The sequence below is a fragment of the Polychytrium aggregatum genome (genome assembly GCF_025602895.1).
Source record: "Polychytrium aggregatum strain JEL109 chromosome Unknown BJ171scaffold_23, whole genome shotgun sequence".
Taxonomy (NCBI): Eukaryota; Fungi; Chytridiomycota; class Chytridiomycetes; order Polychytriales; genus Polychytrium; species Polychytrium aggregatum.
The window spans coordinates 62,779-86,450 of record NW_026516225.1 but is presented as its reverse complement, the minus strand read 5'-3'; the positions used below and the strand labels follow the sequence as shown (position 1 = coordinate 86,450).

Here is a 23,672-nt window from a genome sequence, read left to right as displayed (position 1 = left end):
ATGCACCGAGAGGACAGCGAGAGCCAGGGTGGCGTCTCGCTGGATCGAGTCGGCTGTGCTGGATCGAGTCGGCTGTGCTGGATCGAGTCGGCTGTGCTGGATCGAGTCGGCTGTGCTGGATCGAGTCGGCTGTGCTGGATCGAGTCGTCTGCCCTTTTTGGTTCGCCCTGCCTTCTGTTTCGGCCGATCTGCCCCTGCATCTCGTCTGCTCGTCTGCTCGTCTGCTCGTCTGCTCGTCTGCTCGGTGCAACGAATCTGCAACCAAGCATCACTGCCACTGCCTCGCACGTCTCCGATACGACACAGCCACCATGGTGTTGGCTGACCTGGGAAGAAAGATCAACGATGCGCTGCGATCGCTGTCGAACGAGACCGTCATCGACAAGCAGGTCCTCGACGCCATCCTGAAGGAGATTGCGGCGGCCCTGCTCGAGTCCGATGTCAACGTCAAGCTGGTCATGCAGCTGCGAAAAAACATCTACAACATCGTCAATATCGAGGACCTGGCCTCCGGCACCAACAAGAAAAAGATTATTCAAAAGGCCATCTTTGATGAGCTGTGTCGTCTCGTCGATCCGGGCGTCGAGGCTTTCAAGCCCAAGAAGGGAAAGGCAAACGTCATCATGTTTGTCGGTCTGCAGGGCTCGGGCAAGACTACCACCTGTACGAAACTGGCGCACTACTACCAAAAGAAGGGTAGGTGCACGGCTCTCCCCACCTTTCCCCCTCCTCATTCCGGCGCTGGGATGGATTGGCCGCTCGCACTGGAATGACGCGGAGACCCGCAAACACCACGGATTATGTGAAGGCTTCGGTCCAAGACCGATGCAGAGACCGACACCAGGGCCAATGCCGAGATCGAGGCATCGAGAGGCCGGCGGATAGCCCGGACACCAGTCCAGGCGTGGTATTCGTGCCAGGACACAAACGAAAGGCCGCGGACAACGCCGAACAGCAGCCGATCGACCAGCTCCGTCGAACGCTTGCAGAAGACTTCGCTGCTGACGCATGCTGCCTCTCTCTCTCACGCTGTCTCTCACTCGCTGGCAGGATGGAAGACATGCTTGGTCTGCACAGATACATTCCGCGCCGGTGCCTTTGACCAGCTGAAGCAGAACGCAACCAAGGCCAAGATCCCATACTTCGGCTCGTACACCGAGGCCGATCCCGTCGCCCTCGCCGCAGAGGGTGTCGGCAAGTTCAAGAAGGAGGGCTTCGAGATCATCATCGTCGACACCTCGGGTCGCCACAAGCAGGAGACTGAGCTCTTTGAGGAGATGAGACAGATCTCGAGCGCCGTCTCGCCCGATAACACCATCTTTGTCATGGACGGAACCATCGGCCAGGCCGCCGACGCTCAAGCCAGAGCCTTCCGCGAGACTGTCGACATTGGATCCATCATCATCACAAAGATGGATGGCCACGCCAAGGGCGGCGGTGCCATCTCGGCCGTGGCGGCAACGGAATCTCCAATCATCTTTATCGGCACCGGCGAACACATTCACGACCTGGAGCCATTTGCACCTCGGCCGTTTGTCAGCAAGATGCTGGGTGAGTTGCGTCGGAGCCGAGCATTGAATCGGCCTCCGTGGCGCCCCATGGCCTCCATACATTGCCTGCATGTACTAATGCGCCTTGTTGCCATTGCTGGTCGTGGCTTGCATCAGGTATGGGCGATATTGGCGGCCTGTTAGAGACCGTCGCGGACATGAAGACCAACCCCAACCTCATCAACCGCTTGGGCGAGGGTCTCTTCACCCTGCGCGATATGTACGAGCACTTCCAGAACATCTCGTCGATGGGCCCGATCTCCAAGATCCTGAGCATGATGCCTGGCATCTCTCCCGAGATGGCCCAGCTGTCGGAGAAGGAGGGCGGAAACCGCCTGAAGAAGTTTATGTGCATTATGGACTCGATGACAGACGAGGAGCTCGACTCCGAGGGCAAGCCCTTCCGGGACCAGCCCAGCCGCATCTACCGCGTCGCAAAGGGATCCGGCGCCCGGGTGGGCGAGATCGAAGAGATGCTGTCGATGGTGTCGCACTTCAAGAAGTTTGCCGAGGGTATGAAGAACCTCAACGGCATGGGCAAGAACTTGGCACAGGGGCCACCCGGCCGCGGCGGCATGCCCAGGATCGACCCCAGCCAGATGGCCCGCATGCAGAGCCAAATGTCGCAGATGCTGCCTCCCGGCATGCTGCAGCAGATGGGTGGCATGAGCGGCATCCAGGACATGGTCCGCCAAATGACCGAAAACGGCGGCCTGGCCGAGATGATGAAGTCGATGGGCGGAATGGGCGGAATGGGCGGCCTCGGCGGTCTTGGTGGCCTCGGTGGTCTTGGCAATCTTCTGGGCGGCGGCGGAGGCGGTGCTGGTAGTGGCAGCGGCAGCGGCAGTGGTGGACCATCGGCAAGCCCAGGCTCGAGCCGGGGCAAGCCCGCCGCTCGCGGAAAGGGCAGGAGGTAAGCGCCACAGTCGGAAGCCATGGCGATGCCTCCAGGGACTGTCCCGAGGAGCCGTGGCCACTTCGTGCGCATACTGTTGTTCTGCTGTTCCGAATTCTGTGCAGAAAGTAATATCTGATCAGTACAGTTGCTTTGTCGTCGACACAATCCGTCGCGCACGCACACAATGGTGCTTGGTGTTATGGTTCGTCTGCCGAGTCCGTCCCACGGAAAGAGGCGGCAGGCAATACTCACAGGCCCAGAGCAATCGGAGCTGTCGACTTTGGCTCGTTCACGGACAGGGGCACCCTTTCCCGGAGCAACAGGACGGCCGCGGCAAGCCGGATTTTGCCCAGCTTCCTCCTGCTCCTTCTGGTGCCTCTGCCCTCCCCGGATCTAGCCTGCGCCACCCCACTTGGGCTTGTGGATCCAGCTCTCGCCAGTGAGGCTGCACCCTTTCTGCTCGGCCAACCGGAGGAACTTTGCCGCTTCCAGCTTGTCCCTGGGAACGCCCATGCCGCGCAAGAGACAGTATCCGTATTCGAGCTCGGCATCGCGGTCGCCGAATGCAGCAGCGGCGCGAAAGTAGTAAGCGGCCGCAGACTTGGAGACCGGCGTGCCCCAACCGTGCGAGAGGCAGATGCCGATCTCGTAGAGCGGCAGCGGCAGAATAGCCTTGACGACTTCGATGTCGGGCGGCAGGGGCAGCGTGGTGTGAAAGGAAGTGGTGCTGTTGATCGAGCGGCGGGTAGCGACGCTCATCAGCGAGGCGACACTCTTGAAGACGCTGAGCGAGGCGGCACTTTTGAAGGCGCTGATCGAGCCCATGGGGCTACCGATGTGCGAGTTGGTGGGAATGGATTGGTTCGAGGTCATCGGGGAGGCCATCTGGGGCGTCGTCAGCTGTGCGCTGACGCCGGATATCGAGGGCTTTGAGGCATGGCTCTCGGCCTTGGCTTTCTGGCCGTAGGTCAGGCGCCGGATCAGGCTGTTTCGGCGGCTCTCGACGGCGCTTGTGGGCACATGCGTAATTTCTGCGGAAGCGAGGAGCGAGGGGCTGACGCTCGAGACGGACTTGGTGGGCTCCAGCTCTTCAGGAAGAGGCACACCCGTCGACCATCGCTGCTTGTTCTTGGGGTTGCCCGGGATTTGCTTTTCGTTAATGCGATCCAGAAGCTCCCTCTCCTTCCTGTCTCGCTCCATGCGCTCGGTGTTCTGGCGCTCGATCAGCTTCTGGGCGCGGATGATGGACGGGATGCTCAGGATGAGATACTCGGCCGAGTTGATGAGACACTGGAAGCCGCGATGTCGGCTCGGCTCGCGGCCCCAGCCGTGTCGCAGGCAGATCCCGAGCAGGAAAAAGGCCAGCGGGTTCTTGTCCTTTTGGATGGAAAGCTCCAGGTAGTAGATACTGATATCCAGCTCGGCCTGCTCGTGATAGTAGATGGCCAGTTGCAGGTAGTCGTCTAGGTCCACCCCGGGCGGTGGATGTGTGCCGTGAGGGGGTGTGTGGAGAGACAGCGCCAGTGGGCTATCGGCCGAAGTCGGGCTGGAGCTGTCCTCGATCACCCTGGGGATTTTGTAATGCTCGCCATCCAGGACCCGCTTGAGCATGATCCAGAGGCGCATGAGTCCTCGCGGATTGGCCTTGATCTTGGCGCGGACCTTCTCGTATGTCGTGAGCGGCTTGGAAATATCGATCTTGGTGTGGCGCAGGACCTGCAGATACGGATCGTCGCTGTTGATACGGGTGTCTCTCAGACGCATACACATCTCTCGCACATTCAGGACGTGGTCGATGTGCGACTGGATCAAGTCCAGGGTTTCCTTGGGCAGCTCGACGGCCTGGCGGATCGGATGTGGCCTCGACCCCGAGGCTTGGATCGAGGCAAGAGATTCGGACGTTGTCTGCTGTGCAAGGATCCGTGGGTCGTTTGAGCCCAGCCCGCCACTAACGACACTATCTGCTGGGGTTGAGTGGCTCTTTTCGATATGGATTTCGCCCGCCTCGTTGGCAGAGATGGTGATGCGCCGTGTAGGGCTTGGCGAGGAATCGGCGCGGCTGATAGTCAGCGGCACTTTGATTGAGGCCTTTTTCTTGATGGAGAGCTCCTGCATATTGCTAAAGTTCCATGCGTTGTGGTTGATGCCACCACCCGCAGGGCTGCTGGACGCAAGGCCCATCAAAATGCTCCCGCCCAGGTGCGAGCTTGCGCTGAGGGGGGTGTTGCTCAGGGCGCTACCGGTGAGGGGCGAGCTTACGGGGTTGATAGAACTGATGGGGTTGATGAAACTGATGGGGTTTGCAGAGCCGATAGCGTTGGCGGGATTGACGAGGTTGACGGAGGCGGAGTTGCTGGTGATGCTTGGATTGCCCATGCCGATCATACCGTTGCCGGTGGAAACGGAACTGCCGGTTTCAGTTGGGATCGTGACGCTGTTTCTGCCCATCCAGCCGACGATTCCCTCTACACTTGCAGTGTGCCGTCCGAGCCTTTTGGATTTAGTCGCTCGAACCACCGACGACCGGCTCTCGCTTTCGTTTGTGAAGGAGTACCCCGAGGCCGGAAGCGGGCCATTTGGGTTCACATCCGCGACCGAGTGGCTTCGCTCGTTCATGCCGCCGGATGCGCTCACGCCGCTCGCGCGGCCAACTGATGAGTTGCTTCCCAGGGCCTGGTCGACCGAGACCTTTTGTCGGTGGAGATGAATAGAGATGGCCGAGTTGCTGCTGAAGGCGCTGACGTCGCGCACGCGGCGAAGAGTGCCATCGGATGGGCCAGCGGGCTCTTCGCTCAGCCGATGAAACCTCTGCTGGATCACATTGCTCGAGGATATTTCGGAAGAATAGGATCCCGACAACGCATGCTCCATGTTGGCTACGAGGGTGTAGGTCGAAAGGGGAGGAGACGAGAAGCGTTGCAGAGTATTGAGGCTACAGATGACTGTATCCGTACAGAGGGGAGCCAGAACGGTCGAACAGACAACATCAGATGGATCCAAGCATCCGTATTCGCCTCAGACGAAGCCCTGGCTGTGGAAGTAGCCGGGTGCAAAGTGTGCAAAGTGTGCAGAGTGTGCAGAGTGTGCAGAGCGTCTCTCCAGATGGACGAGAGCAGAGTCGATGAACAGATACAACTTTGCGTGCCCTCTTCTCCAAATCTCTTGCCTCGATATCTCTTGAGTCGTCAAGCGTACCTACCGCACGTTGTCCGAATGCCGATGTCTGTGGAGATGTGCTTGTGACGAAAAGCCTCGCGTCAAGCAGCCAGCTGCAACTCCCCCAACGTCGACAGCTCCAGCGACAGTGTTTGACGGCAATATGGGACCGGCACCCTCGAGTATCGGGGTTGATGGGGGTCTTTGGAGATTGCACCGATACGATTGTACCGACACGATCGCTGTGGGCTCGTAGAGCAGCTTGTGCTTGCACACCAATGCGCAGACTTGACTCGAGTTGTCTCTCTCCAGGACAGATGGTGTCGCTTACAGGACGATGCTGCGATGTTGGCAAAGACGACCGCAAGGTCAAAGGCTGTGGCTACAGAGGAGGGGGAGCTCTCGAATAGAATGACGAGCCGGCCAAAGACGGCGCAGGGCCGAAACTCGATCCAGCGGCGGCAGTATAAGGAACATCGTCAAATATTGTCACGGATATCAGCGAGCTGTGATTGGATTCGGTTGAACCCCGGAGAAAAAATGGACACTCGCTGCAGACAAACAAGATCTTGCGGTAGGTCTCGGCCGATACAATGCAGGCACAGAGTAATGATCCAGCTATCGCCATTGATGGCAGTGCAAACACGGCTCTGGCAGTGGCTTCTCGGACGACAATACCGAATCGAGCCAATCAAGTGGCCAGCATATGGCAGAATGGCAATCGAATCCGGTCTGTGGTTGGAGCAGCAGCCACACTATCGGTGAATCGACCCTTGGTTCACCAACAACTGCTCGCCGCTGAGACGGGAGCTCGGAAAACACACCTTGTCGAGCCTGCACATGCGTGCTGCTGTATTCTGCATGTGCCGTAAGTATGATGCATGAAACAAAAGACCAACATGGATATGCGTGAGCGAAATGCGTGAGTGATTGCAAAGGGGGGGCGGAATGGGAATGGCAGATGAAGAATGGGAATGGCGTGCAAGGAGTGTAGTAATGCAGGTTTGTGGCCTATGATGGACCAGTGGGATGGACCGGGCTGTTCGATCCAGATGATAAATTGATGCGGAGACAATCGCACATCGACAAACAAAACGAGGTCTGGTTGGTGGAAGCAAAAATGGGCATGGCTGTGCCAGACACGACAAGCTGCGGATGGAGTACATATGAAGCATGGCCAAGGGGCCATGTCCCCTGCCAGCAAAGAGCGCCCTTGTCAACGAACATGATTCCTATCAAAGGATCACGCCCCCTGTCAACGAACATGGGTCCGGGGAGTGGGGTCTAGGACAGCGCCGTCATGCCGCAACTGTGCCGGCGCCCGTCTGGGATCGAGTCGCTTGAGATCGGCTCGCCTGCGATTGCCTCGCCTGCCGATTCCACATCTCTTGCTGGTCCAGGATAGCGACTGGGATGAACCCGTTGGTACCTCGATGGCTCCTTCCCATGGCCCAGCCATCTTCAAAGACTTCGTGAACCGTGAAGCTGTCGCCGACATTCAGCCGAAGTGGATCGGCCGTGGACGACGGCGACGGCGATGACGATGACAGCTGTCCCCCAAAGTTGGTGGTGACCGTGAGGGTTTTGCCAACGAGGCTGGATTTCAGAGTGCCCGGCAGGACAGTCGGCTCGATCAGCGATACCTCGAAGGGCCGTTCCTTGGGGTCGCATGGCACCAAGATGGAGATGGGCACGATGCCCCGCTGTCCCTCCGAGGTATGAACAAAAGCCCAGGCATTCTTGTAGATTCTGATGACGGTTAGGGTCTCGTTTCGTTGCACCGAGAGGCCGCCGATGATGTCGGCCTTGTGGTCGTGGATGATCCGGTAATAAATCACCGGCTTGGGATATTGATTGTGCCGAGGCGAGGCTGTGTACTGGCTGCGGAGAGTGGGTGTGCTGCTGGTGGTGGTAAGGGCTTTGGTTGCCAACATGCCGGACTCGCCCCGTTGGTTACGGCCGATGGCCGAGCCGTCGGGCAAGATCCTTTCGATCCGGATAACGTCGTCCAGCCGGAACTCAAGAGTCGAGCTCGCCACAGAGGCGAGGGTCTCGGCTGAGCTGCGGTGGATCCGCTTGCCCTTGCGTCGGGCGGGAGGAGTGGGTGTGGTGGCCAGACCGGGGGCCAAGATTTCCTCGGGCAAGTACCCACACTCACCCCGGTCGTTTTGGGCCATGACCTGGCCGTTCTTTTCGATGCGAAGGACATTGACCCGCTCATGCAGCTCGACATGCAGCTCGTTTGGATGAGAATGGATGTATGGATACCGGACGATGCGGGCGCCTGCGTCAGAGAGTGACAGAGTGAGTGAGTGAGTGAGTGAGTGAGTGAGTGAGTGGGTGAGTGAGCGAGTGAGTGGTGAGTGAGGGGAGGTAGGTTAGCGGAAGCTGCTGGATGATAAGGGTGCTGGCTCGCAGCCTGGCCGAGACGGCGAGCATGGGCTGGCCACCATGTACCAGATGCAGCATTCCGGGAACATGATCGCCAGAAGCGACCAAACACCTCGGGGAGGGATGGCCGTGCTGGGATCTGCTGTGTCCGGGGGTGTCCGGCGAGACTGCAACTTACCGAGACGAGTCGTCTCAGGCAGGATGCGGTTTGAGGACGGACCGGTGTCCTGGTCGAGGACCGCGAGTGCCATGCGCACCTGGGCACTCGGTGTCGGGGGTTTCGTCGTCGGGGTAGAGCGGTTGAAGGCGGAAGCCATAGCGAGTGACGATCGCCGAGCAAGGTTCGCCAGGCGATCCGGGAAAGCGATGAAGCCGCTGTCCTTGAGCATGGCCCGGAGCGAACGAGGACAGAGAGACGAAGGGCGGCTGGATGGCGAGAGAGGGCCTGCTCAGCTCCAGGGCAGGGCCGGTGGATAAAGAGACAACAGGAAGCGATCAAGGGAGGATGACCGGGCAGACGGCAAGGGGACCAACTCGGCGATTGGGATCGCAAACAGAATGGCACGAGGTGGGAAGTACGGGCGAGCTGAGCAGACGGCTCGCTGGGCAAGCGGGTGGAGTCGGCGATGGAGATGAAGCGGGTGTTTGGACAGGGCATGCGGGTTCGATGCAGCGGTGAACGAGTGATATCGGTGGATGTGCACTGGAGATGTGTGATGAATTGTGTGATGGAGTTGTGTGATGAATTGTGTGATGGAGTTGTGTGATGAATTGTGTGGTGAATTGTGTGGTCGAGACGTGGGGTATGTATGCGACAAGTAATCAACAATGTATGTAAAAGTGCGTGGCGACCCACGTCGGTGGTTTATGTATCGCAATAGTGAGTGAGAGAAGCAAGACACAATGGGCGATGGATGTGGAAGCGTGGAGACTGGTGCAGGAAGAGACAATGAATGTAGAATAACAACTGATGCTTCCGCCGACGCGATATCTCCGTCTGCCCACCGAGCGGCATGCGGATATCTGCTGGTGGAGCAGCAAAGTCGCTCGCCAAACGAATGTCGTTCGAAACACTCGAAGGACCCCCTCGTCGGTCTGCCGGTGCGGCCAGCCAGACCGAACATCCACCGGGCAGAGCTGTTGCCGTCCGGTCACAGCATCGGCCGCTGTCCGAGATCCGCGAGAGCCAGGCCGTGCCGTCGACCCGCCTCGTCCTCTTGGGGCAGCCCATCCTCTGCTGCCCTTGAAGCACTCGGATTCTTGCTCGCCCCTTGAGCCTTTCTCTCCGTCAACCCCCTCGTCGATCCATCGTCGATTCATCGTCGCCGTTCGATCTCTGCTCGGCTCGTCAAATCACGTGGCAGCCAGCCAATCGCCGCACGAGCCCCTGGCCTGGATCGGCATGGCACTCGGCGCATGGCGTCGATGTTGGGCTCTTGAGCACACCCTGGACGAAGGCAGCTCTGTGCCGGCCAGAGGATCTCGTCACGGCGGCGCACTGCAGCGGTGCGGGAGTCGAAGATGTGGCCGATAGCCACACGGGGCGATCGACAGGATGTGTCCTATTCCAGAGCAGGGTATCCCGTTGTATCCTCGTTTCTTGCCCGCCCTGCCCAACACCAGCCGTCCTGGTGCCCTTGGTCGATCTGCACCCGCACCGTCAACTGCACTGTCCACAGCTCGCCATCCCCCGGCCTGAACCCGTCCATCCATGTCCACATCCAGTCCGCCGCTCGCACAGGCCCTGCATTCGCTCGGCCACCCACCCCTCATCTACACATCCTGCTACTGCGAAGAAAACTGCTACAAGCTCGTCGAGCGGCTGCGGTCGCTGCACGTCGATCTGCGGTCTGTCCATGTGGTCTTTATCTCGAATCCACACGAAAGAGCCATCCTGTGGCGGCAAAAGTCGTCGACCTGGGGGCTTAATGGCCAGGTTATCTGGGTAAGTCGGCCTGAAGCCACGTCTTCCTGTCGGGCCGTCCGTTGCTCCATTGGAACGCATGCCACTGGCTCTGTCGGCCCTGCCGCAGTCTTAACTTCAATTCACTCCGGATTTTAAATGGCCGATTTCTTTCGACCGGCCTCGCTGACGATGGGGTGCGGGCTGCTGCGTTCTGCAGGACTATCATGTCATTGTCGTCGTGAAGAGCCCGGAGCTGCCGTAAGTTGTTCAGCTTCGTTTGCCGGCTCGTCGGCAATCCGGTGTCCCTCGCCAGGAACAGCCCAGGGCATCATTCGAGCTACAACCGTCCCTGGAATACTGATCGATAGCTGCATGTGGTATCCCTCCAGCCACGCTCTCGTCCTCGATTTCGACACCACCCTGCCGCTCCTCTGTCCCTTTCCGACTTATGCCCGTGAGGCTCTCTATCCCAACGGGTATCAGGCCTGGATCCGTGATCTCGGGGCTCGGTGCGTCCACAAGGGAGGGTTGGCCATTGGCGAAGGATGGAGGATGGCTGTTGGTGTCAACGGTTTATTTTGTCGACGGTGCTCTGAGCATTTGCATAGCAGCTGAATGACCGACCGACAAACTGACCGACTGACTGGCCGAATTGGTTGTCTTGTTGGTCCAGTCTCTACCGAGTTGTCTCTGGCGACGCTTTTCTTGAACACTTTGCAAGCGATCGAAGCCACATGGTCTGCAGCTGCATACGAATGGCCCGGCGTCTTGGTGGAAGGCAGCGACAGCATCGCTGGCTCGGAACGACCCATCTTGTCCCGCTGCTCACCAGTCCCATTTCGTGCTGTAGATTGCCGCCGACGGAACCTACAACTCGCCGCCTCCGTCCTATCCGCCGATCAAGACAAAGGGTATGCAAGAATATGGATCAGTTGTTGCCCAACTGTCTCAGCGTCTCGATCACACGGGGGAGGGGCGAACACGGCCTCGGTATCTCATCGGCCATTCCGGTCGCTCACGATCTCGCCCGCGTTCCAGATTCGACCATGAACTTGGACAGCTACCGCAAAATGTCTCTTGCAGAGCCGAGTGCGGATCGAAGTGACTCCAAGTTTGGCACTCTGTTCACCGAACAGCAATTCTGCAACTATTTCCTCGGCGACGGCTCGGGATCGTCCGGCGAGTAGGATCAGGGGAAACGAAGGAACTCTGGCGAGGAATGCGGCGCTCCTTTGGGAGAACCAGGAGCACCTCAAACAGTCCGAACATGCTGGGCCTCGCCGTGGGCAAGGCGGGAGGGATGGTGGCGCACTTGACAATATTAGAGAGGATTTAGATCGCTTGAAGCACCAATGTCGGCTTTCCGGCACATGCGCTGAGTACCTTCCAGACTCTACAGTCAGTCATGATACATGGACAGATCGAGGGGGGATGGATGTGACGCTCCAGGCCAGAGAAACAGGAATCGAAAGTGCTGTAGATAGCCATGGTGGTGGCAGGGAGTTCATGTATTCCGCAACCAGGAAACCAACAGAACACACAGTCGCCCGTCTCAGAATCAGATGTCCCGTTCCATGTGTACACAGCCTGAATGAGGGCGAGTCATGAAGGAAGAAAGCGAAAGATAAATCCGGTAAAACAAAACAAAACAGCAGAAGCGTGAATGCGGTATGAGAGGAACCGAGCCCGCGATGGCAAGAAAACCCCCCCCCACCTTGTGAATGTGTGGGGCGAGAGGCGGAGGGGATTGTGCTGGAAGCAAAGGGAGCCCAGCCGAGCAAGAGAGGATCGATGGCGTGAAGAGAGTGGATGCGGTCGGATGCAACTTGATCATTAGAACCCAATATACAGAATCCCAAAACAAGGGAGATGATGCCAAGGCGAGCGTGGAGCAACGTGAGGGCAAGGGAAAAGGCCGATAGAGAGTGTAGGAGAGACTGAGGGAATAGATGGATCCACGAGTGGATGGACGGATGGACAGAGGGACGATGTGGTTGCGACGCACCGGGACTCGAATTCCGGCATCGCATGCGTCGGGGTGGGGCTGTACTTGGCTTGTTCGGGCAGCGATTTCACTTGTTTGTGCTTCCGTCCGATTGGTGGCACTGTCCATGACCCTGGTTCATCGGATGCAGCTGTCGAGCGAATCGAGTCGATCGGGACTTGGCGGTGCAGCATGACATCGCCGCCAAGTCCTCATGGCGCTGTCCTTGTGTGGGGCTATCCATGTTGCTGCCAAGCTGCTCCGCCTACGGTGAATATGGTGGAGGCGGCTCGTTGGGTATGTCAAGGGACGGCACAAAGGCATCCACGCTGTTCAGGGCTCCATCTAGCCGGCTCGGGTCGTCGGGGTCGCTTTGTGGAACATTTGCGTCTTGGTCAACCTCACTGTCGTCAATATCGGCATGATCGTCAGCGTCGTCGACACTGCTCCCGCGATCGTCAAGTGCATTTTGCAGATCAACCGTGCCCGCGCTCGCTAGTTGTGCGCTGTTGAGGACAGAGCGGTCCCAGGTTGTGGCCGTGGTCGGTGTCGTCGACTCGGTCGAGACGGTCAGGGTGCTGAGGTCGAGCGGTTCGATATGGAAGACAGGATGGTCACGGCCGGCGGGCTCGTCGTCCGGACGGGTACTTTGCATCTCGTCCGGCAGTGCCTCGTTGGACTGCTGGCTTTGCGGGCTCGGCTGCCCATTCGACTGCTCGTTCTGTCGAATATCTGGCCGCATGTCGGATCGCGGATTTGATCGCCTTCTTGTTTGTGAGTTCCGAGGGTCGGGCAAGGCAGCAGCAGCAGCGGCGGCGGCAATATCAAAGTCGGACTGATGTTCCGAGTACGGCGGATGCCAGACCTCGCCTCCGACCACTTTGTCGTAATCCAGCGTTGGAACCAGATGAGGCTCGCTTTCTAGGAGGGCGGCACACTCCTTCTTGCCAACCGAGGTCAGACAGCACCCGCACTCCACCACGATCTTCTCGGCTCCTTCCAGCTCGATGGTGATCTGGATCGAGTGCTTGACGTCGATACGGGCCGGAGTCTGGCCCGTTTGGATGTCGTGGTCGGGCAGGGGCTCCTCGTTGGAGCGGGGTGTGGTTGGATAGAAGCCGCCGCGCGACGGAATGCGCAGGACCACCTCGGTCTCAGCGTACAGCCCGTCGCCCCCGCCGCCGTAGCCACCGAGTCTCGGCAGAAGACTTGGCCGATATGAGGCATAGAAGTGGTGTCGCCGCGGCTGCGAGTCGACCGAGTCGTTGGAGAAGTTGAGGCCCATGGGAGCATCGCCAAGGTCTCGACGGCTGCTGCTGCTTCCGGCGTGGTCGTCGAACGAGTTCAGGCTTCTCCGCGAGGGGCCAGGGCCCGAATCGGTGCCGACCGAGCCCCCGTCGCTCTCGAGGCTCATTCTGTTCTTGGGGACAATCATCTCGCTCCGCGGCCGCAACTCGGCAAGCTCGTATCCGCCCATGACCGGGTGGGCGTCCGGGCCCTCGTTCTGTTCCCACCGCAGGATCTCCAAGACGCCTCGGACGTAGGAGCCGCGATTGTCGCCGACGAGATGATGCTCGCGCAGCAGAAGCCTCACCCGCTTGATCCGAATGCCTTCGTTGGCGGCATCGGACGAGATCGACACTCGGTAGTTGAAATGCAGATCGTCGCCAGGGCCAAGGACGGTGGGCTGCACGTCGACATCGTATTCGCACGGGTATGCCCGCGGAGCCGATCGCCACTGTCGGGTCTCGGGGTGCAGGATGCGGGGTATCAGTCGTGGGTCGTAGACGACAAAGCCCTCGACCCGCTCCGAGGCGGTGCGGGGGCCTGGCCGGTAAAACGTCGACGGGAGCTCCTGGAGTTCGACATGGAGCTCATAGACGGTATGGGCCTCGTATGGATACGAACGGTTGGTGACTCCGAGCAAGTGGGAGCTGGCCGGCAGGAAATACGGCGTGGCCGAGGGATAGGCATGCGTGGGCGGCCGGTTGTAGTCCTCGGGAGCATCCGGGAAGGGCAGGTCAAAGGGAATGTCCAGGATGGTCTCGGGCGGCAGAATCTCGTTCTCGAGCAGGTCGGCGTAGATTTCGCTGAACAGGGTGCGCTCACGGTTGACGACCTCGTACGAAGGTTGGCAGGAGCAAGTCTGCTTGCCCCGAAGATAGACCCGAAGGTGCTTGACCCGCACCGACCACCGGTCAAGGGCCGTCAGGCGGACCAGACCCCGGACCGATGCCGGCGACAGGCCATAGTAGCCGTTCACAAAGGTGGCCTCGTCCGGCAAGGGACGAACCGAGACCGAGGGTGCCATGGCCGGATGGGTGTCCTGGGCGGTGGGCTGATGCTGGACAGCGGTGCCGTTTGGGCTGAAGAGGTTGGGGCGTTGATCGTTGTGGGCAGGCGCAGGCTTGGTTGCAGAGGAATCCGACGGCAAGCAATGCACAGGGCCGACGGATCAGAATGATCCGTGCGAGAGAGAGAGAAAGGCTGGCAGTGGGTATGCAAGACGGTCGTCGGCAGCGCTGAGGCCGGGTAGAGCGCTGGATGAACCGACAAAGCGGATGAGTGGGAGGGGGGGGAAGGAAAACGATGGACGGACGGAGCAAAGCCCGATGGGCAGACAGGCCGGCGACAAAGAGCCACAGGCAATGGCGAGACGGCTGGACGATACCTGGGGGCTGTGGCTGGGAGAGAGGCAGCTCGAGACGGTCGCCGGGGGGGGGAGGACGGCGGTGCTGATGCAAGCAACGGCAGAGATGATATCGGCGGCGACGACGCAGCGACGGTGTCGATGGCGGTGGTCCGATGACGGCCAAGGAGGGCGCCGGGCGAGCTTGGCGGGTTTGGTGCGGCCGTGGTTGCATCCCCTGGCTCGCCACGGCGGGTGGGAACGACCCTGGCGCACGGCGATGGAGGTAATACTTCGGTGCTGGTGTTGATATTATGCGATGGAGGTAATACTTCGGTGCTGGTGTTGATATTATGCGATGGAGGTAATACTTCGGTGCTGGTGTTGATATTATGTGGCGGAGGTCATTTCCATCGGAAGAGCAACGCATTTGCATAATCCAGGCATTGTGGATGTGTATTGACATTCCCAGTCCCCGGACACACTTAGCACTGCCATAGCCGCACACCTATTCGGCATCCTCGTCGTCCCACTCCCCGTCGTCGTCGTCGTCCAGCACACCGAACGCCTCGAGTTGCTCGCGCAGCTGGGTCTTGTCGGGATACTTGGCGAGCACTTCCACCAGGATCTCGATGCCCGTTTCGTATGCCTCCAGGACCTGGTCGTCATCAGCAGCCGTGGTGCTCTGCAGAATGTACGCTTGGCCGAGCTTGAAGAACAAAGCCAAGATCGACCCCACCCCATGAGCAAAGGGCGATTAGCCAGTGGCCGCAAACGCTGCCGTCGTCTCTCCGTCATTGGCACCTGGCACTCACCATTTCCGAGATGTTGTAGTAGAGATCACTGTCTCTGTCGCCAACGAGATCTCGGGCCTGCGACAGCCTGGCGACGGCGTCAGCAGTTTCTCGGGATCCATCGTCCCTTGGATCAGTGGAAGACTTTTGCTTGACATCGGCCAAATAGTAAAGCGCCATGCCATGGAGTTTGAGCGCATCGGCATCCGGACGTTTGGCATCGCTTCCTTTGCCGATGTACCGAAGGGCCTGGACCAGCGTCTCGATCAGGTGGGAAGGGTCTGTCGGCCATGCATATCCATCCCAAAGCGAGTCAGTGTCCACTCGCAACGATATCCACCCGACACTGGCATGTGGATTCCATCACTGCGGCCCGACACACGGGCTGCCCAGACTGAGCAAACGCACTCTTCTTTCTCTGGTCCTTCTGGAAGAGAGCATAGTCCAGATAGGCCGATCCAACGACGATCCAGTTCTTCCTGGCCTCTTCTCCTTCGGCTTTGAGGTGCTTCTGAGCCTACACATCAGCGGAGCGACGTCTCGGTGAGGGGTAGGTTTGCCATATCGAGCTGCAAGGATCGAATGCCATCTCTCCTTGGTGCTATCGGCCACTGTGCTGTCTCCAAGCCCATGCCGTGCACGTTGTCCGAGCCTCTCCTCAACCTACATTCTCAAAGTCGCTTCCGGCCTTCTTGAACATCTCGAGCTCGGTCTTTGGCACCTTGTAGAGCTCGTCAAGTCCGTCGTCTTCGTCTTCCTCTGCATCCTCGAGATTGAACGAGTCTTTGCCGGCTGCGTCGTCGTCGTCTGTGATGCCGCCGGTCGAGCGAATCCAGAGCAAGCGGGCTTTGCCGAGTCCGAGCCATGCAGGTGCCGAGTCTGCTTGGGCCTGGACAACCTTGCTGTAGATCGCAATAGACTCTTCGAGCATTGTCCGCACCTTGATATATGCACCTGAACCGAGAGAATGTGTGATATGGGGGCCGGTGAGCGCAGCGTCGATGCAACAATGCCGACTGACGATCTTCCAGCCGATCTCGTACCAAAGTCGCGCAGGCAAGAGGCATGGACCAGCAGATCCTGAGCGTCCTGAGGATTTTCCTGCTTGAACTTTTCGGCAGCCATCTCGAATATCTTGGTGACGACGACTCGGGTATCTTGCCGGTCACCCGAGAGCGCCTCAGGCCGGGTGGCCGAGGACTTGGGGTTGCCGCTCTGCTCGTCCAGGGCAAGCAGATACAGATCCGAGGCCGAAGGGTTGCCGCTGAAGACCAGCTCGAGCTCGCCCAGAGCATCCTTGGGCTCGTCGCTGGGCTGGTCCAGCTTTTGGCGTTTGCGATGGGATTCAGACATGGAGGCAGCGGGGATGTGCAGATTGGATCGAGGCAGGGCCAGTGGCAGGCGATCCCCATTCAAGAGCTCGGCTTTTGGCTGGCGGCCATCCGCACCCGCCCTGGCCTCTGTTGGTTTGCTCCCGGCAATGTCGCAAGAAGCAACGGTCCTCTCGCTCTCCAAAGAGCACATCCTCAAGTGCTTCCATCGCTTCCGGCAGACCCACCCCGGGCAGCCGTTCGTCGTTGCTGTCTCGGCCCCACAAGGTATGCGCTTGCAAGAGACACAGCATGGAAATCCAATCGATTGTGCCAGGCGAGCGCGCTGATCTCATCCGCCGCAATATCACAACCTGCCTCCATCGTCGTCGGCTGCCAGTCTCATGCCTGCTGCTGACGGCATAATATCGCTTCTCCCTTTCTTTCCTCTGTCGCAATGCGCGACGGATGGATGCTGCAGGCAGCGGCAAAACGACGCTCACCCGCAGCCTCGAGAGCGAGCTCTCGTCGCTGAAGCTCGGTGTCGTCAGCTTCTCAGTTGATGACTTTTACTTGACCTTTGCCGAGCAGAATGCCGTCGCGCAGCAGCCCCTGGCTTCAGGCAGCCCCAATGCTCTTCTCCAGTACCGAGGCAACCCGGGCACTCATGACGTCGAGCTGGGATCTCGGCTGTTTGCCGCTTTGACTGCGAGCCATGCCGAGCATCTCGGCGACACTGCGGCCCAAAGAACCGTCTCGATCCCGATCTACGACAAAGCCTTGAACCAGGGCCGTGGCGACCGTCTTTCGCCGGGGCTATGGAGGACCGCCAAACCGCCGTTCGACATCATCCTGTTCGAGGGATGGTGTCTGGGCTTCCGAGCCCTTTCCGACGCCGTGCTGGTCGAGAGATATTCGGCCGTCATTGCCGGCGATGCCGAAAGCGTTGATCCCGTCTCTGGAACATCCATGGTCAACACCAGGCGCTGTCGGCTCGAGTGGCTGCAGGACATTAATGCGCGGCTCCGGCAGTTCGAAGACCAGTGGTATCCGTTTTTCGAATGCTTCGTCCATATCATCCCGGATTCCATCTCGCACGTCTATCGCTGGCGGATCCAGCAAGAAAACTCGATGCGCCAGCAGCTTGGACAGCCTGATGCCGGCCTCACCGACGACCAAGTGCGTGACTTTGTGGACCGGTTTATGCCTCTGTACGAGCTGATGATGCCGACGCTCTGCCGAGACGGGCTCCTCGGTGACGGTCGGTACATTCAGATCCATATCAACGAACAGAGGGCCTGTACGGGCACGCGGGTCATCTAGATGGCCTGCTCGTAGCCGATCTGGACCTGGTGTCTGGAAGGGTGGTCGCAATACACACCCGTTCTGTGATCCGGCTCTATCATACATGCGGCCGCTGCTCATGCCGAGCCTGGGAGGCGTCTCGCGATGGGCATGAGATACTTGCCAGACCCAAGTTCCATGATTGAAAGAGGGGTGCGCCAGACCCAAGTTCCATGGCCGAATCATTGCCGGGATTGATCAGTGATGCTGCGCATCGCTCTGGTCACGCGGATGGCAGGATACCCACGTGACATGCATCGCGAGTCGATCGGCTCGCCTCGCTTTCCAGCATGCTTCCCAACTCACTTCCCAGCCACCATCTCGGCCGCATCAACGGCGACAATCCGACTGGCTCGTCCGCTCGATCCCGGCCCCAAAGCAGTTTGCTCCAAGTCGTATCGCCAATCCAGCTGCGCAATGGCTCAAAACCAGCAACAGGAGCCGGCCTCAAGTCTGCCATCCTATCTGAAACGCAACCCCGTCCTCTTCGTTGCCAAGGCCTCGGCGATCGCGGGCCTGTCGGGGGCAACACTGGGTGCAGCCATGGCGGCCATCCGGCTCCAAAATGTGGTCTCGTGGTCGGTCGTTATGGGCTCGAAATGGGCTGGTCTGGCCCTGCCGTTCTTTGGTGGGTGGTTTGCTCGGCCATTCGCCGATCCGCCGATCCGCCGATCCGCCGATGCCGCCGATCCGCCGATGCCGCATCCTTGCCTGTTCACCTTCATGCCGGTCGCTAATCTGTTGGTCCGCTGGCTCAGGCATCCGAGAGGGCATCCTGCGCTACAGAGCACATGCCAACGAGTCGACAAACACACCTCATCTGCTCGTTCGCGACAAGGATGAGCTGATTTCAACAGCGACCGCCGGGTCGATCATCGGTGCCGGACTCGGGCTCCTCTGGAGTAAGCCCCACCCACTGCCGACATCTGTCGAGTGCATTCGGTCTCTGCTGGATGATGAGCTTCCCGTCTTGCACGGGTCTCTCTCGAATCGGCAAGCTGTGGTGTTGTTATTCCTGAAACCTGAGCTGCTGTTCCTGACGATCCTCTGACCTGTGTGTATCATCGTCGTCGATCAGGAGGACCCATGGCCGTGATTCCTGGCTCGGTCATGTATGCACTGCTGACGGCGTCCGGTCAGATGGGGTACACCTATCTGCGTCACTACCGACAGCGGGTAGGTGTCGATCTGCTGAACCAGCAACTGTCGCCGGATTCCCAGGCCGATTCCAAAGACGACTGGTACAACAAGCCCTTCCGCAGCGAGCCCATTCTCGACCCTCAAAGATCGACCTGGGATCCGATCAAAGATGCATACCACCATGTCCGTGATTTGATCATCGGCCCCGTGGGCCACGATAGCGAGTACCAGGTGCCGTCGTGGGCCTCGCCGCTTGCCAACGCACTGGACATGGAGTACCGAAACAAGCTGAATTCGTATATCGCCACACTGGAGTTCCAGATTGCGGAGGTGTCGCAAGCGAATCGTGCTCTGAGGGCGCAGCTCGATGTCGCCGACAACGTTCCGAGCGAGCGAAAGCTCGAAACCGAGTCGCCTTTCCAGTGGCAGCCCATGGAGAAGCAACTCGAGACCCTGGCCAGCCGCTAGAATGGCTCGATAGGCGAAAGTTGCACCCAAAAATGTCGACCCTGATGCAGCTGGCTTACCGCCACGCCCTCGTTCGAGACGCTGGGTATGCCAAGGACCCATATTCGATCCCCCTGTTCGGCATCAGACTCGCTGTATTATCACTTTCAACACCCCTCGATGCAGGGCCGTTGTTCGTCCCGCCTTGCGTCCATGACGGACACTTTGAGGCAATCTGCAGTCTTGGCCCCACACTCCAAGCGTTTGTCGGCGACATTTGAGGGGCAATTAGACAAGCAAGCAATCATAAATACATCATACAACCCCGCCCTTCCAGTTTGCAGCTTTAGAGCTGGATGGCTGCTGCAGGCGCCGAGCCGCGAGTTTGTGCCGAGTCGGGCTCCGAAATCGTCTTGCTCCGAACCGACTCGTCGTGGATTATGAACTCTGAGTGCGACTGAACCGATGTCGTGGTATGCGCGGATGTGAGGAGTGTCGGAGGCGAATGGTAATGTACCGACTGCGAAGGTCCGGTGGACATGTTGAATCCACCGCCCGAGAATCGTGGGCCCGAGGATGGATGTGCCTTGATGAGCTTGGGATCGGACAGGTTTGAGGTATAGTTGGGCTCTAGGCTGGTGACCAGGGGTGAGCAGGGGCCGCGTGAGGTTAGCAACGCTGATTTCTGGGACTGCAGCTGGAATTATCGCTGCTGCTGCCATCTGGAAGCACCGCCGACACTGTCGATGGCGCTCCAAATCTCGGTGTCCCTCTTCCTCCATTCTTGGCGGCAGATCCTGGGTTGTCGGTGCTCACAACAACCCCGAATCTAAGGCTGGCTTTGGACAGCTGGTACCTACCCCGTCATTCCTCCGGCAGATCGCTCCGTCTTGTCTCCTCCATTCTTCTTGCGGTCTTCTCGATCTCGTCGCCGTTGCTCGTAGTACTTTTTCTTGACCTCCTGGAGCTCCTTGGAGAGTCTCTCGATCTCGTACTTGTATTCGTTGACTTGCGAGTGGTACATGTTGAGCTCAGAAGCCAGCGACTGGATGTCAGAGAATGTGTGAGTCGCACAGCAGTGTGTGTGTCGGTTGCTCAGCCTCTAGTCCATGCCAACTTGGTCCGCTGTGGAAGCCCTTACCTTGCACTCTCTCATCTTGGTTTTGACGGCCTCCTTGACCACTCGTAGCTCTTCGACAATCTCTGGCCCAGGCTGTCGCTGGAGCACCTCTTTGATTTCTTTGTACAGCTTTTCCTTCTGCTGAATCACCAGCTCCTTCTCGACAACCTCCTCGGTCTTGGAGATGAGTCGCTTCTGCAGAGCCTGGATCTTGGTGATCAGCTCGTACGTCGAGGGATCCGATCCAGAGAGCTTTCTCCATCGATGGATATTCATGGGCGACTCCAGCTCCTCTAGTGATGCATTGGCGGTGGTGAGTGTCCGCATGACAGAATGTCGCTCGGCAGGGATGCCATCGCGTGGATGATTTGTGCTCCACACCCCGCTCCTGTTGCCCGTTGATGGTCAGCAACAGGCCTCACTACTCACCCTCGAGAACCTTGACTCGTGTTCTTTCGCGGAGCACTTCCCTTTGCAACCGAAAGATCTCGTTTCGTAAGCCCTCGACATTCTGTGTCTCGGTCTGGAGGATGGCCTTCTCGCGTCTGAGCTTCTTGATCTCGAGCTTGAGCACGCGGATGTCTTCGAGCCGCTCGCGATACTGGATCTCTCCCTTGTTGAGCGTCGATATTTGGATCTTGATTTTCTCGTACAGAAGCGAAAGTTCGTCATTTCGGCGAATCAATTGGGTTCCGAGAATGTCCTGGTTGAGTGAGTGAGTGAGTGAGTGAGTGAGTGAGTGAGTGAGTGAGTGAGTGAGTGAGTGAGTGACAAGTCAATTGAGTATATCTCGTTTCCTCATGCCCCAACTGCATTGGCTGAAGTACACAGTCGGTGCATAATCGGTCGCATAGTTCTGTAGCATGCATCGATCCAGTCGGCGCTTACCCGCTCCTGCACGACGCCGTCGTACTCTTTCTTTTGCTTCAGCCTCTCGGCGTCAGCCTCTGCGATGATGTGTCGGAGCTTGCTCTCCTCTGCCCTCTACATCACATGCCGATGTTTGTCGCGAGCATATCCGTCAGTCATCTGAATGCTCAAGCGAGATGCAGTGCAGACATCAAAGCTGATTATGCTCAATTTGCAGCTGGCACTGAGCAACCGAATCCAACGCAAGGCATGAGCAGAGACTCGACCCACTTGATTTTGGATTTGGTTCTGAGAGTCCTCGTACTGCAGCTGGAGCTTGCCGATCTGGATGGAGAGCGCTTCCTTCTCCTTTTCCAGCTTTGAGTGCTCAAAATGCTCCTTGACCAGAGCTGTTGTGCGAGGCGTTCATTAATGGCGTCTTGCAGCACCACTTTGCTCATTGGGGCGTCGACCAAGTTGACCGAGCATGATACTGTTTCTCTGGCAACATACTGCTCGACTGTCGAGAGCCACACATCATTCTCCATCATTGCACGCTGCATCCTGCACCACGATTTTGTCTTCTGCAACAGTGCATCCTCCCACTTTCGCACCAGATTCCTTGTTCGATATCTCCTCTTTTAGCTGTTGGATCTGGTGGTTCATGATCTTGAGCTTTCTCTTCATTTCCGTGATCTCGTCCTGAGACTCGATCAGATTCTTGGAGTACAAATTGCGATCGGCTCGAACGTTCTCGTAGAGCGTCTGAAAATACACATGACGCTGTCAGAGCTTGTGTGCTCATTGCTCACTCGGGTTGTGCATCGACGAGGCTGGCCGTGTGTCGCCAAGATTGACACTGTGCACAGCGGAAGCAGTATACCTGCTGTTCCTTGAGCTTCCTTTCGACATCGGCAATCTTTTTCTTGGTGTCAAAGATGGTCATGTCTTTCATTTTATTCTCCTCTTCCTTTGTCGAGAGCTCCTGCTCTTGCTTCAAGCACTCGTTGATGTGCCTGTCGCGATCCTTCTCGAGCGAGTAGATGAGCTGGTTGTGCGAGAATGCGGATGCAACGGTAGATGCAAAGGTAGACGCAAAGGTAGAAGAAGTATATATCCTGGATCAGTATCACTGCGGACATATCAATTGGCAAGCATTTGTGGGATTGCGAGCGAATCAGCCCAGTTTGCACCTTTCTCATCTTGGAGGCCTCGTCCTTGTACGCCATGATCTCCTGCTCCAGGTTGCGCTTGGTCTGATCAGACAGCTTGACAATGTTGGCCTGCTTTTGGGTTGCTGTCGTGGCCTTGATAAAGTTCTTTTGGGCAATGTCTCGCTCGCGAGTGAGGTTCTCGATCTGCTTGTGGGTGTGGTCCAGCTCCTTCTTGGAGGCCTCGAGATCGTGGACGAGTCCCTGGTTGATGCCCTGGAAGCCATAATTGCAAAAGTTGAGTCACGACAATGCGGATGTGCTGGGTATATCGCTATTCAGATGGAGATATATACCCTGCACATGCCATCCTGGGCGCACTTGCAGTCGCTGCTTGCCCTGGCAATCGAGTCAATCGCCAACTACGCACCCTGAGAGAGTCTCGGTCCATCTCTGCTTCGTATTTGCTTTCTTCGAGTCCCTTGACCCGCTTGTAGAGCGAATCCTTGACCCTCGCTACATTTTTGAGCTCCTCCTTGAGCGACGAGATTTCTTCCTCCCAGTTCTTGAGGCCCATGGCCTGCCGCTGGTTGTCGTCCAGCAGTCGGTTGGTGGTAAGGAGCTGCTCCTCGTATTCTTGCTGCAGCTTGCTCCATTTGCCTGTGAGCTGGTCTCGCTCTTTCTCGATGCGCTCGTTCTTTTGCCGCTCCTCCTTCAGCGACACCTCAAACTTGGATACATTCTCGCGCAGAACCTTGATTTCCCCTGTCTTTTGCTGGAGCTCGGCATCTTTCTTGGAGATATCACTGCTCTGGCCCTTGACAGTATGCTCGAGCTTGTCGCGCAGTCGCAGCTCCCGATCCTGTTCGTTTTTCTTGGTTGCCAGTAGCTCCTTGAGAGTCTTCATGTCGTTTTCGAGGGACTCGTGCTCCTTGACCAGCGTTTGATACCGGACCTCTTGGTCTTCAATCTCGATTCGCAGGCCGCGCTTGTCTGCAAATGC

At 58.2% G+C, this 23,672-nt stretch overlaps 9 protein-coding genes across 9 annotated transcripts; 4 read left to right on the top strand and 5 right to left on the bottom strand.

Moving 5' to 3' along the window:
- Nucleotides 1-200: 200 nt before the first annotated feature.
- BJ171DRAFT_508983 (signal recognition particle 54 kDa protein) lies at nt 201-2,613 on the top strand. Its single transcript, XM_053111332.1, has 3 exons — nt 201-696; nt 1,051-1,551; nt 1,668-2,613. Exons 1-3 carry the CDS (start codon nt 312-314, stop codon nt 2,465-2,467), a joined length of 1,686 nt encoding a protein of 561 aa, XP_052965672.1. The 5' UTR covers nt 201-311; the 3' UTR covers nt 2,468-2,613.
- Nucleotides 2,614-2,841: 228 nt separating this feature from the next.
- BJ171DRAFT_425061 (uncharacterized protein) lies at nt 2,842-4,059 on the bottom strand (the record flags this gene model as incomplete). Its single annotated transcript, XM_053107698.1, has 2 exons — nt 2,842-3,433; nt 3,719-4,059. 2 exons carry the CDS (start codon nt 4,057-4,059, stop codon nt 2,842-2,844), a joined length of 933 nt encoding a protein of 310 aa, XP_052965671.1.
- A 2,369-nt stretch (nt 4,060-6,428) lies between these two features.
- Nucleotides 6,429-8,384, bottom strand: BJ171DRAFT_568723 (uncharacterized protein; the record flags this gene model as incomplete). The annotated part of the gene is made up of 2 exons (XM_053113529.1): nt 6,429-7,888; nt 8,174-8,384. The coding sequence occupies 2 exons, from the start codon at nt 8,382-8,384 to the stop codon at nt 6,903-6,905; spliced, it is 1,197 nt and encodes a 398-aa protein (XP_052965670.1). The 3' UTR covers nt 6,429-6,902.
- A 1,322-nt stretch (nt 8,385-9,706) lies between these two features.
- Nucleotides 9,707-11,088, top strand: BJ171DRAFT_582732 (N-terminal glutamine amidase-domain-containing protein; the record flags this gene model as incomplete). Its single annotated transcript, XM_053114212.1, has 6 exons — nt 9,707-9,940; nt 10,119-10,159; nt 10,291-10,410; nt 10,575-10,638; nt 10,752-10,812; nt 10,940-11,088. The coding sequence occupies 6 exons, from the start codon at nt 9,707-9,709 to the stop codon at nt 11,086-11,088; spliced, it is 669 nt and encodes a 222-aa protein (XP_052965669.1).
- Nucleotides 10,992-12,041, bottom strand: BJ171DRAFT_137091 (uncharacterized protein). Its single transcript, XM_053105677.1, has one exon. It carries the CDS (start codon nt 11,929-11,931, stop codon nt 11,305-11,307), a length of 627 nt encoding a protein of 208 aa, XP_052965668.1. The 5' UTR covers nt 11,932-12,041; the 3' UTR covers nt 10,992-11,304.
- Nucleotides 12,041-14,695, bottom strand: BJ171DRAFT_137120 (uncharacterized protein). Its single transcript, XM_053105678.1, has 2 exons — nt 14,557-14,695; nt 12,041-14,425 (listed from the first exon to the last, which is right to left on the bottom strand). The coding sequence occupies exon 2, from the start codon at nt 14,194-14,196 to the stop codon at nt 12,151-12,153; it is 2,046 nt and encodes a 681-aa protein (XP_052965667.1). The 5' UTR covers nt 14,197-14,425; nt 14,557-14,695; the 3' UTR covers nt 12,041-12,150.
- A 327-nt stretch (nt 14,696-15,022) lies between these two features.
- On the bottom strand, nt 15,023-16,661 carry BJ171DRAFT_582730 (uncharacterized protein; the record flags this gene model as incomplete). The annotated part of the gene is made up of 5 exons (XM_053114211.1): nt 15,023-15,223; nt 15,330-15,589; nt 15,717-15,825; nt 15,976-16,262; nt 16,352-16,661. 5 exons carry the CDS (start codon nt 16,659-16,661, stop codon nt 15,023-15,025), a joined length of 1,167 nt encoding a protein of 388 aa, XP_052965666.1.
- Nucleotides 16,662-16,788: 127 nt separating this feature from the next.
- Nucleotides 16,789-17,941, top strand: BJ171DRAFT_582729 (uncharacterized protein; the record flags this gene model as incomplete). The annotated part of the gene is made up of 2 exons (XM_053114210.1): nt 16,789-16,906; nt 17,100-17,941. 2 exons carry the CDS (start codon nt 16,789-16,791, stop codon nt 17,939-17,941), a joined length of 960 nt encoding a protein of 319 aa, XP_052965665.1.
- Nucleotides 17,942-18,275: 334 nt separating this feature from the next.
- Nucleotides 18,276-19,598, top strand: BJ171DRAFT_137034 (uncharacterized protein). Its single transcript, XM_053105676.1, has 3 exons — nt 18,276-18,590; nt 18,721-18,864; nt 19,041-19,598. The coding sequence occupies exons 1-3, from the start codon at nt 18,380-18,382 to the stop codon at nt 19,568-19,570; spliced, it is 885 nt and encodes a 294-aa protein (XP_052965664.1). The 5' UTR covers nt 18,276-18,379; the 3' UTR covers nt 19,571-19,598.
- The last annotated feature ends 4,074 nt before the right edge of the window (nt 19,599-23,672 follow it).

Bases quoted from the DNA above. Each gene is read 5' to 3' on its own strand.
- BJ171DRAFT_508983 (XM_053111332.1), top strand. From the start codon at position 312: ATGGTGTTGGCTGACCTGGGAAGAAAGATCAACGATGCGCTGCGATCG. The intron at 697-1,050 runs GTAGGTGCACGG...ACTCGCTGGCAG, and splicing joins GCACTACTACCAAAAGAAGG to GATGGAAGACATGCTTGGTC. The intron at 1,552-1,667 runs GTGAGTTGCGTC...GGCTTGCATCAG, and splicing joins GTTTGTCAGCAAGATGCTGG to GTATGGGCGATATTGGCGGC.
- BJ171DRAFT_137091 (XM_053105677.1), bottom strand. From the start codon at position 11,931: ATGCGATGCCGGAATTCGAGTCCCGGTGCGTCGCAACCACATCGTCCC.
- BJ171DRAFT_137120 (XM_053105678.1), bottom strand. From the start codon at position 14,196: ATGGCACCCTCGGTCTCGGTTCGTCCCTTGCCGGACGAGGCCACCTTT.
- BJ171DRAFT_137034 (XM_053105676.1), top strand. From the start codon at position 18,380: ATGGCTCAAAACCAGCAACAGGAGCCGGCCTCAAGTCTGCCATCCTAT. The intron at 18,591-18,720 runs GTGGGTGGTTTG...CCGCTGGCTCAG, and splicing joins TCTGGCCCTGCCGTTCTTTG to GCATCCGAGAGGGCATCCTG. The intron at 18,865-19,040 runs GTAAGCCCCACC...GTCGTCGATCAG, and splicing joins CGGACTCGGGCTCCTCTGGA to GAGGACCCATGGCCGTGATT.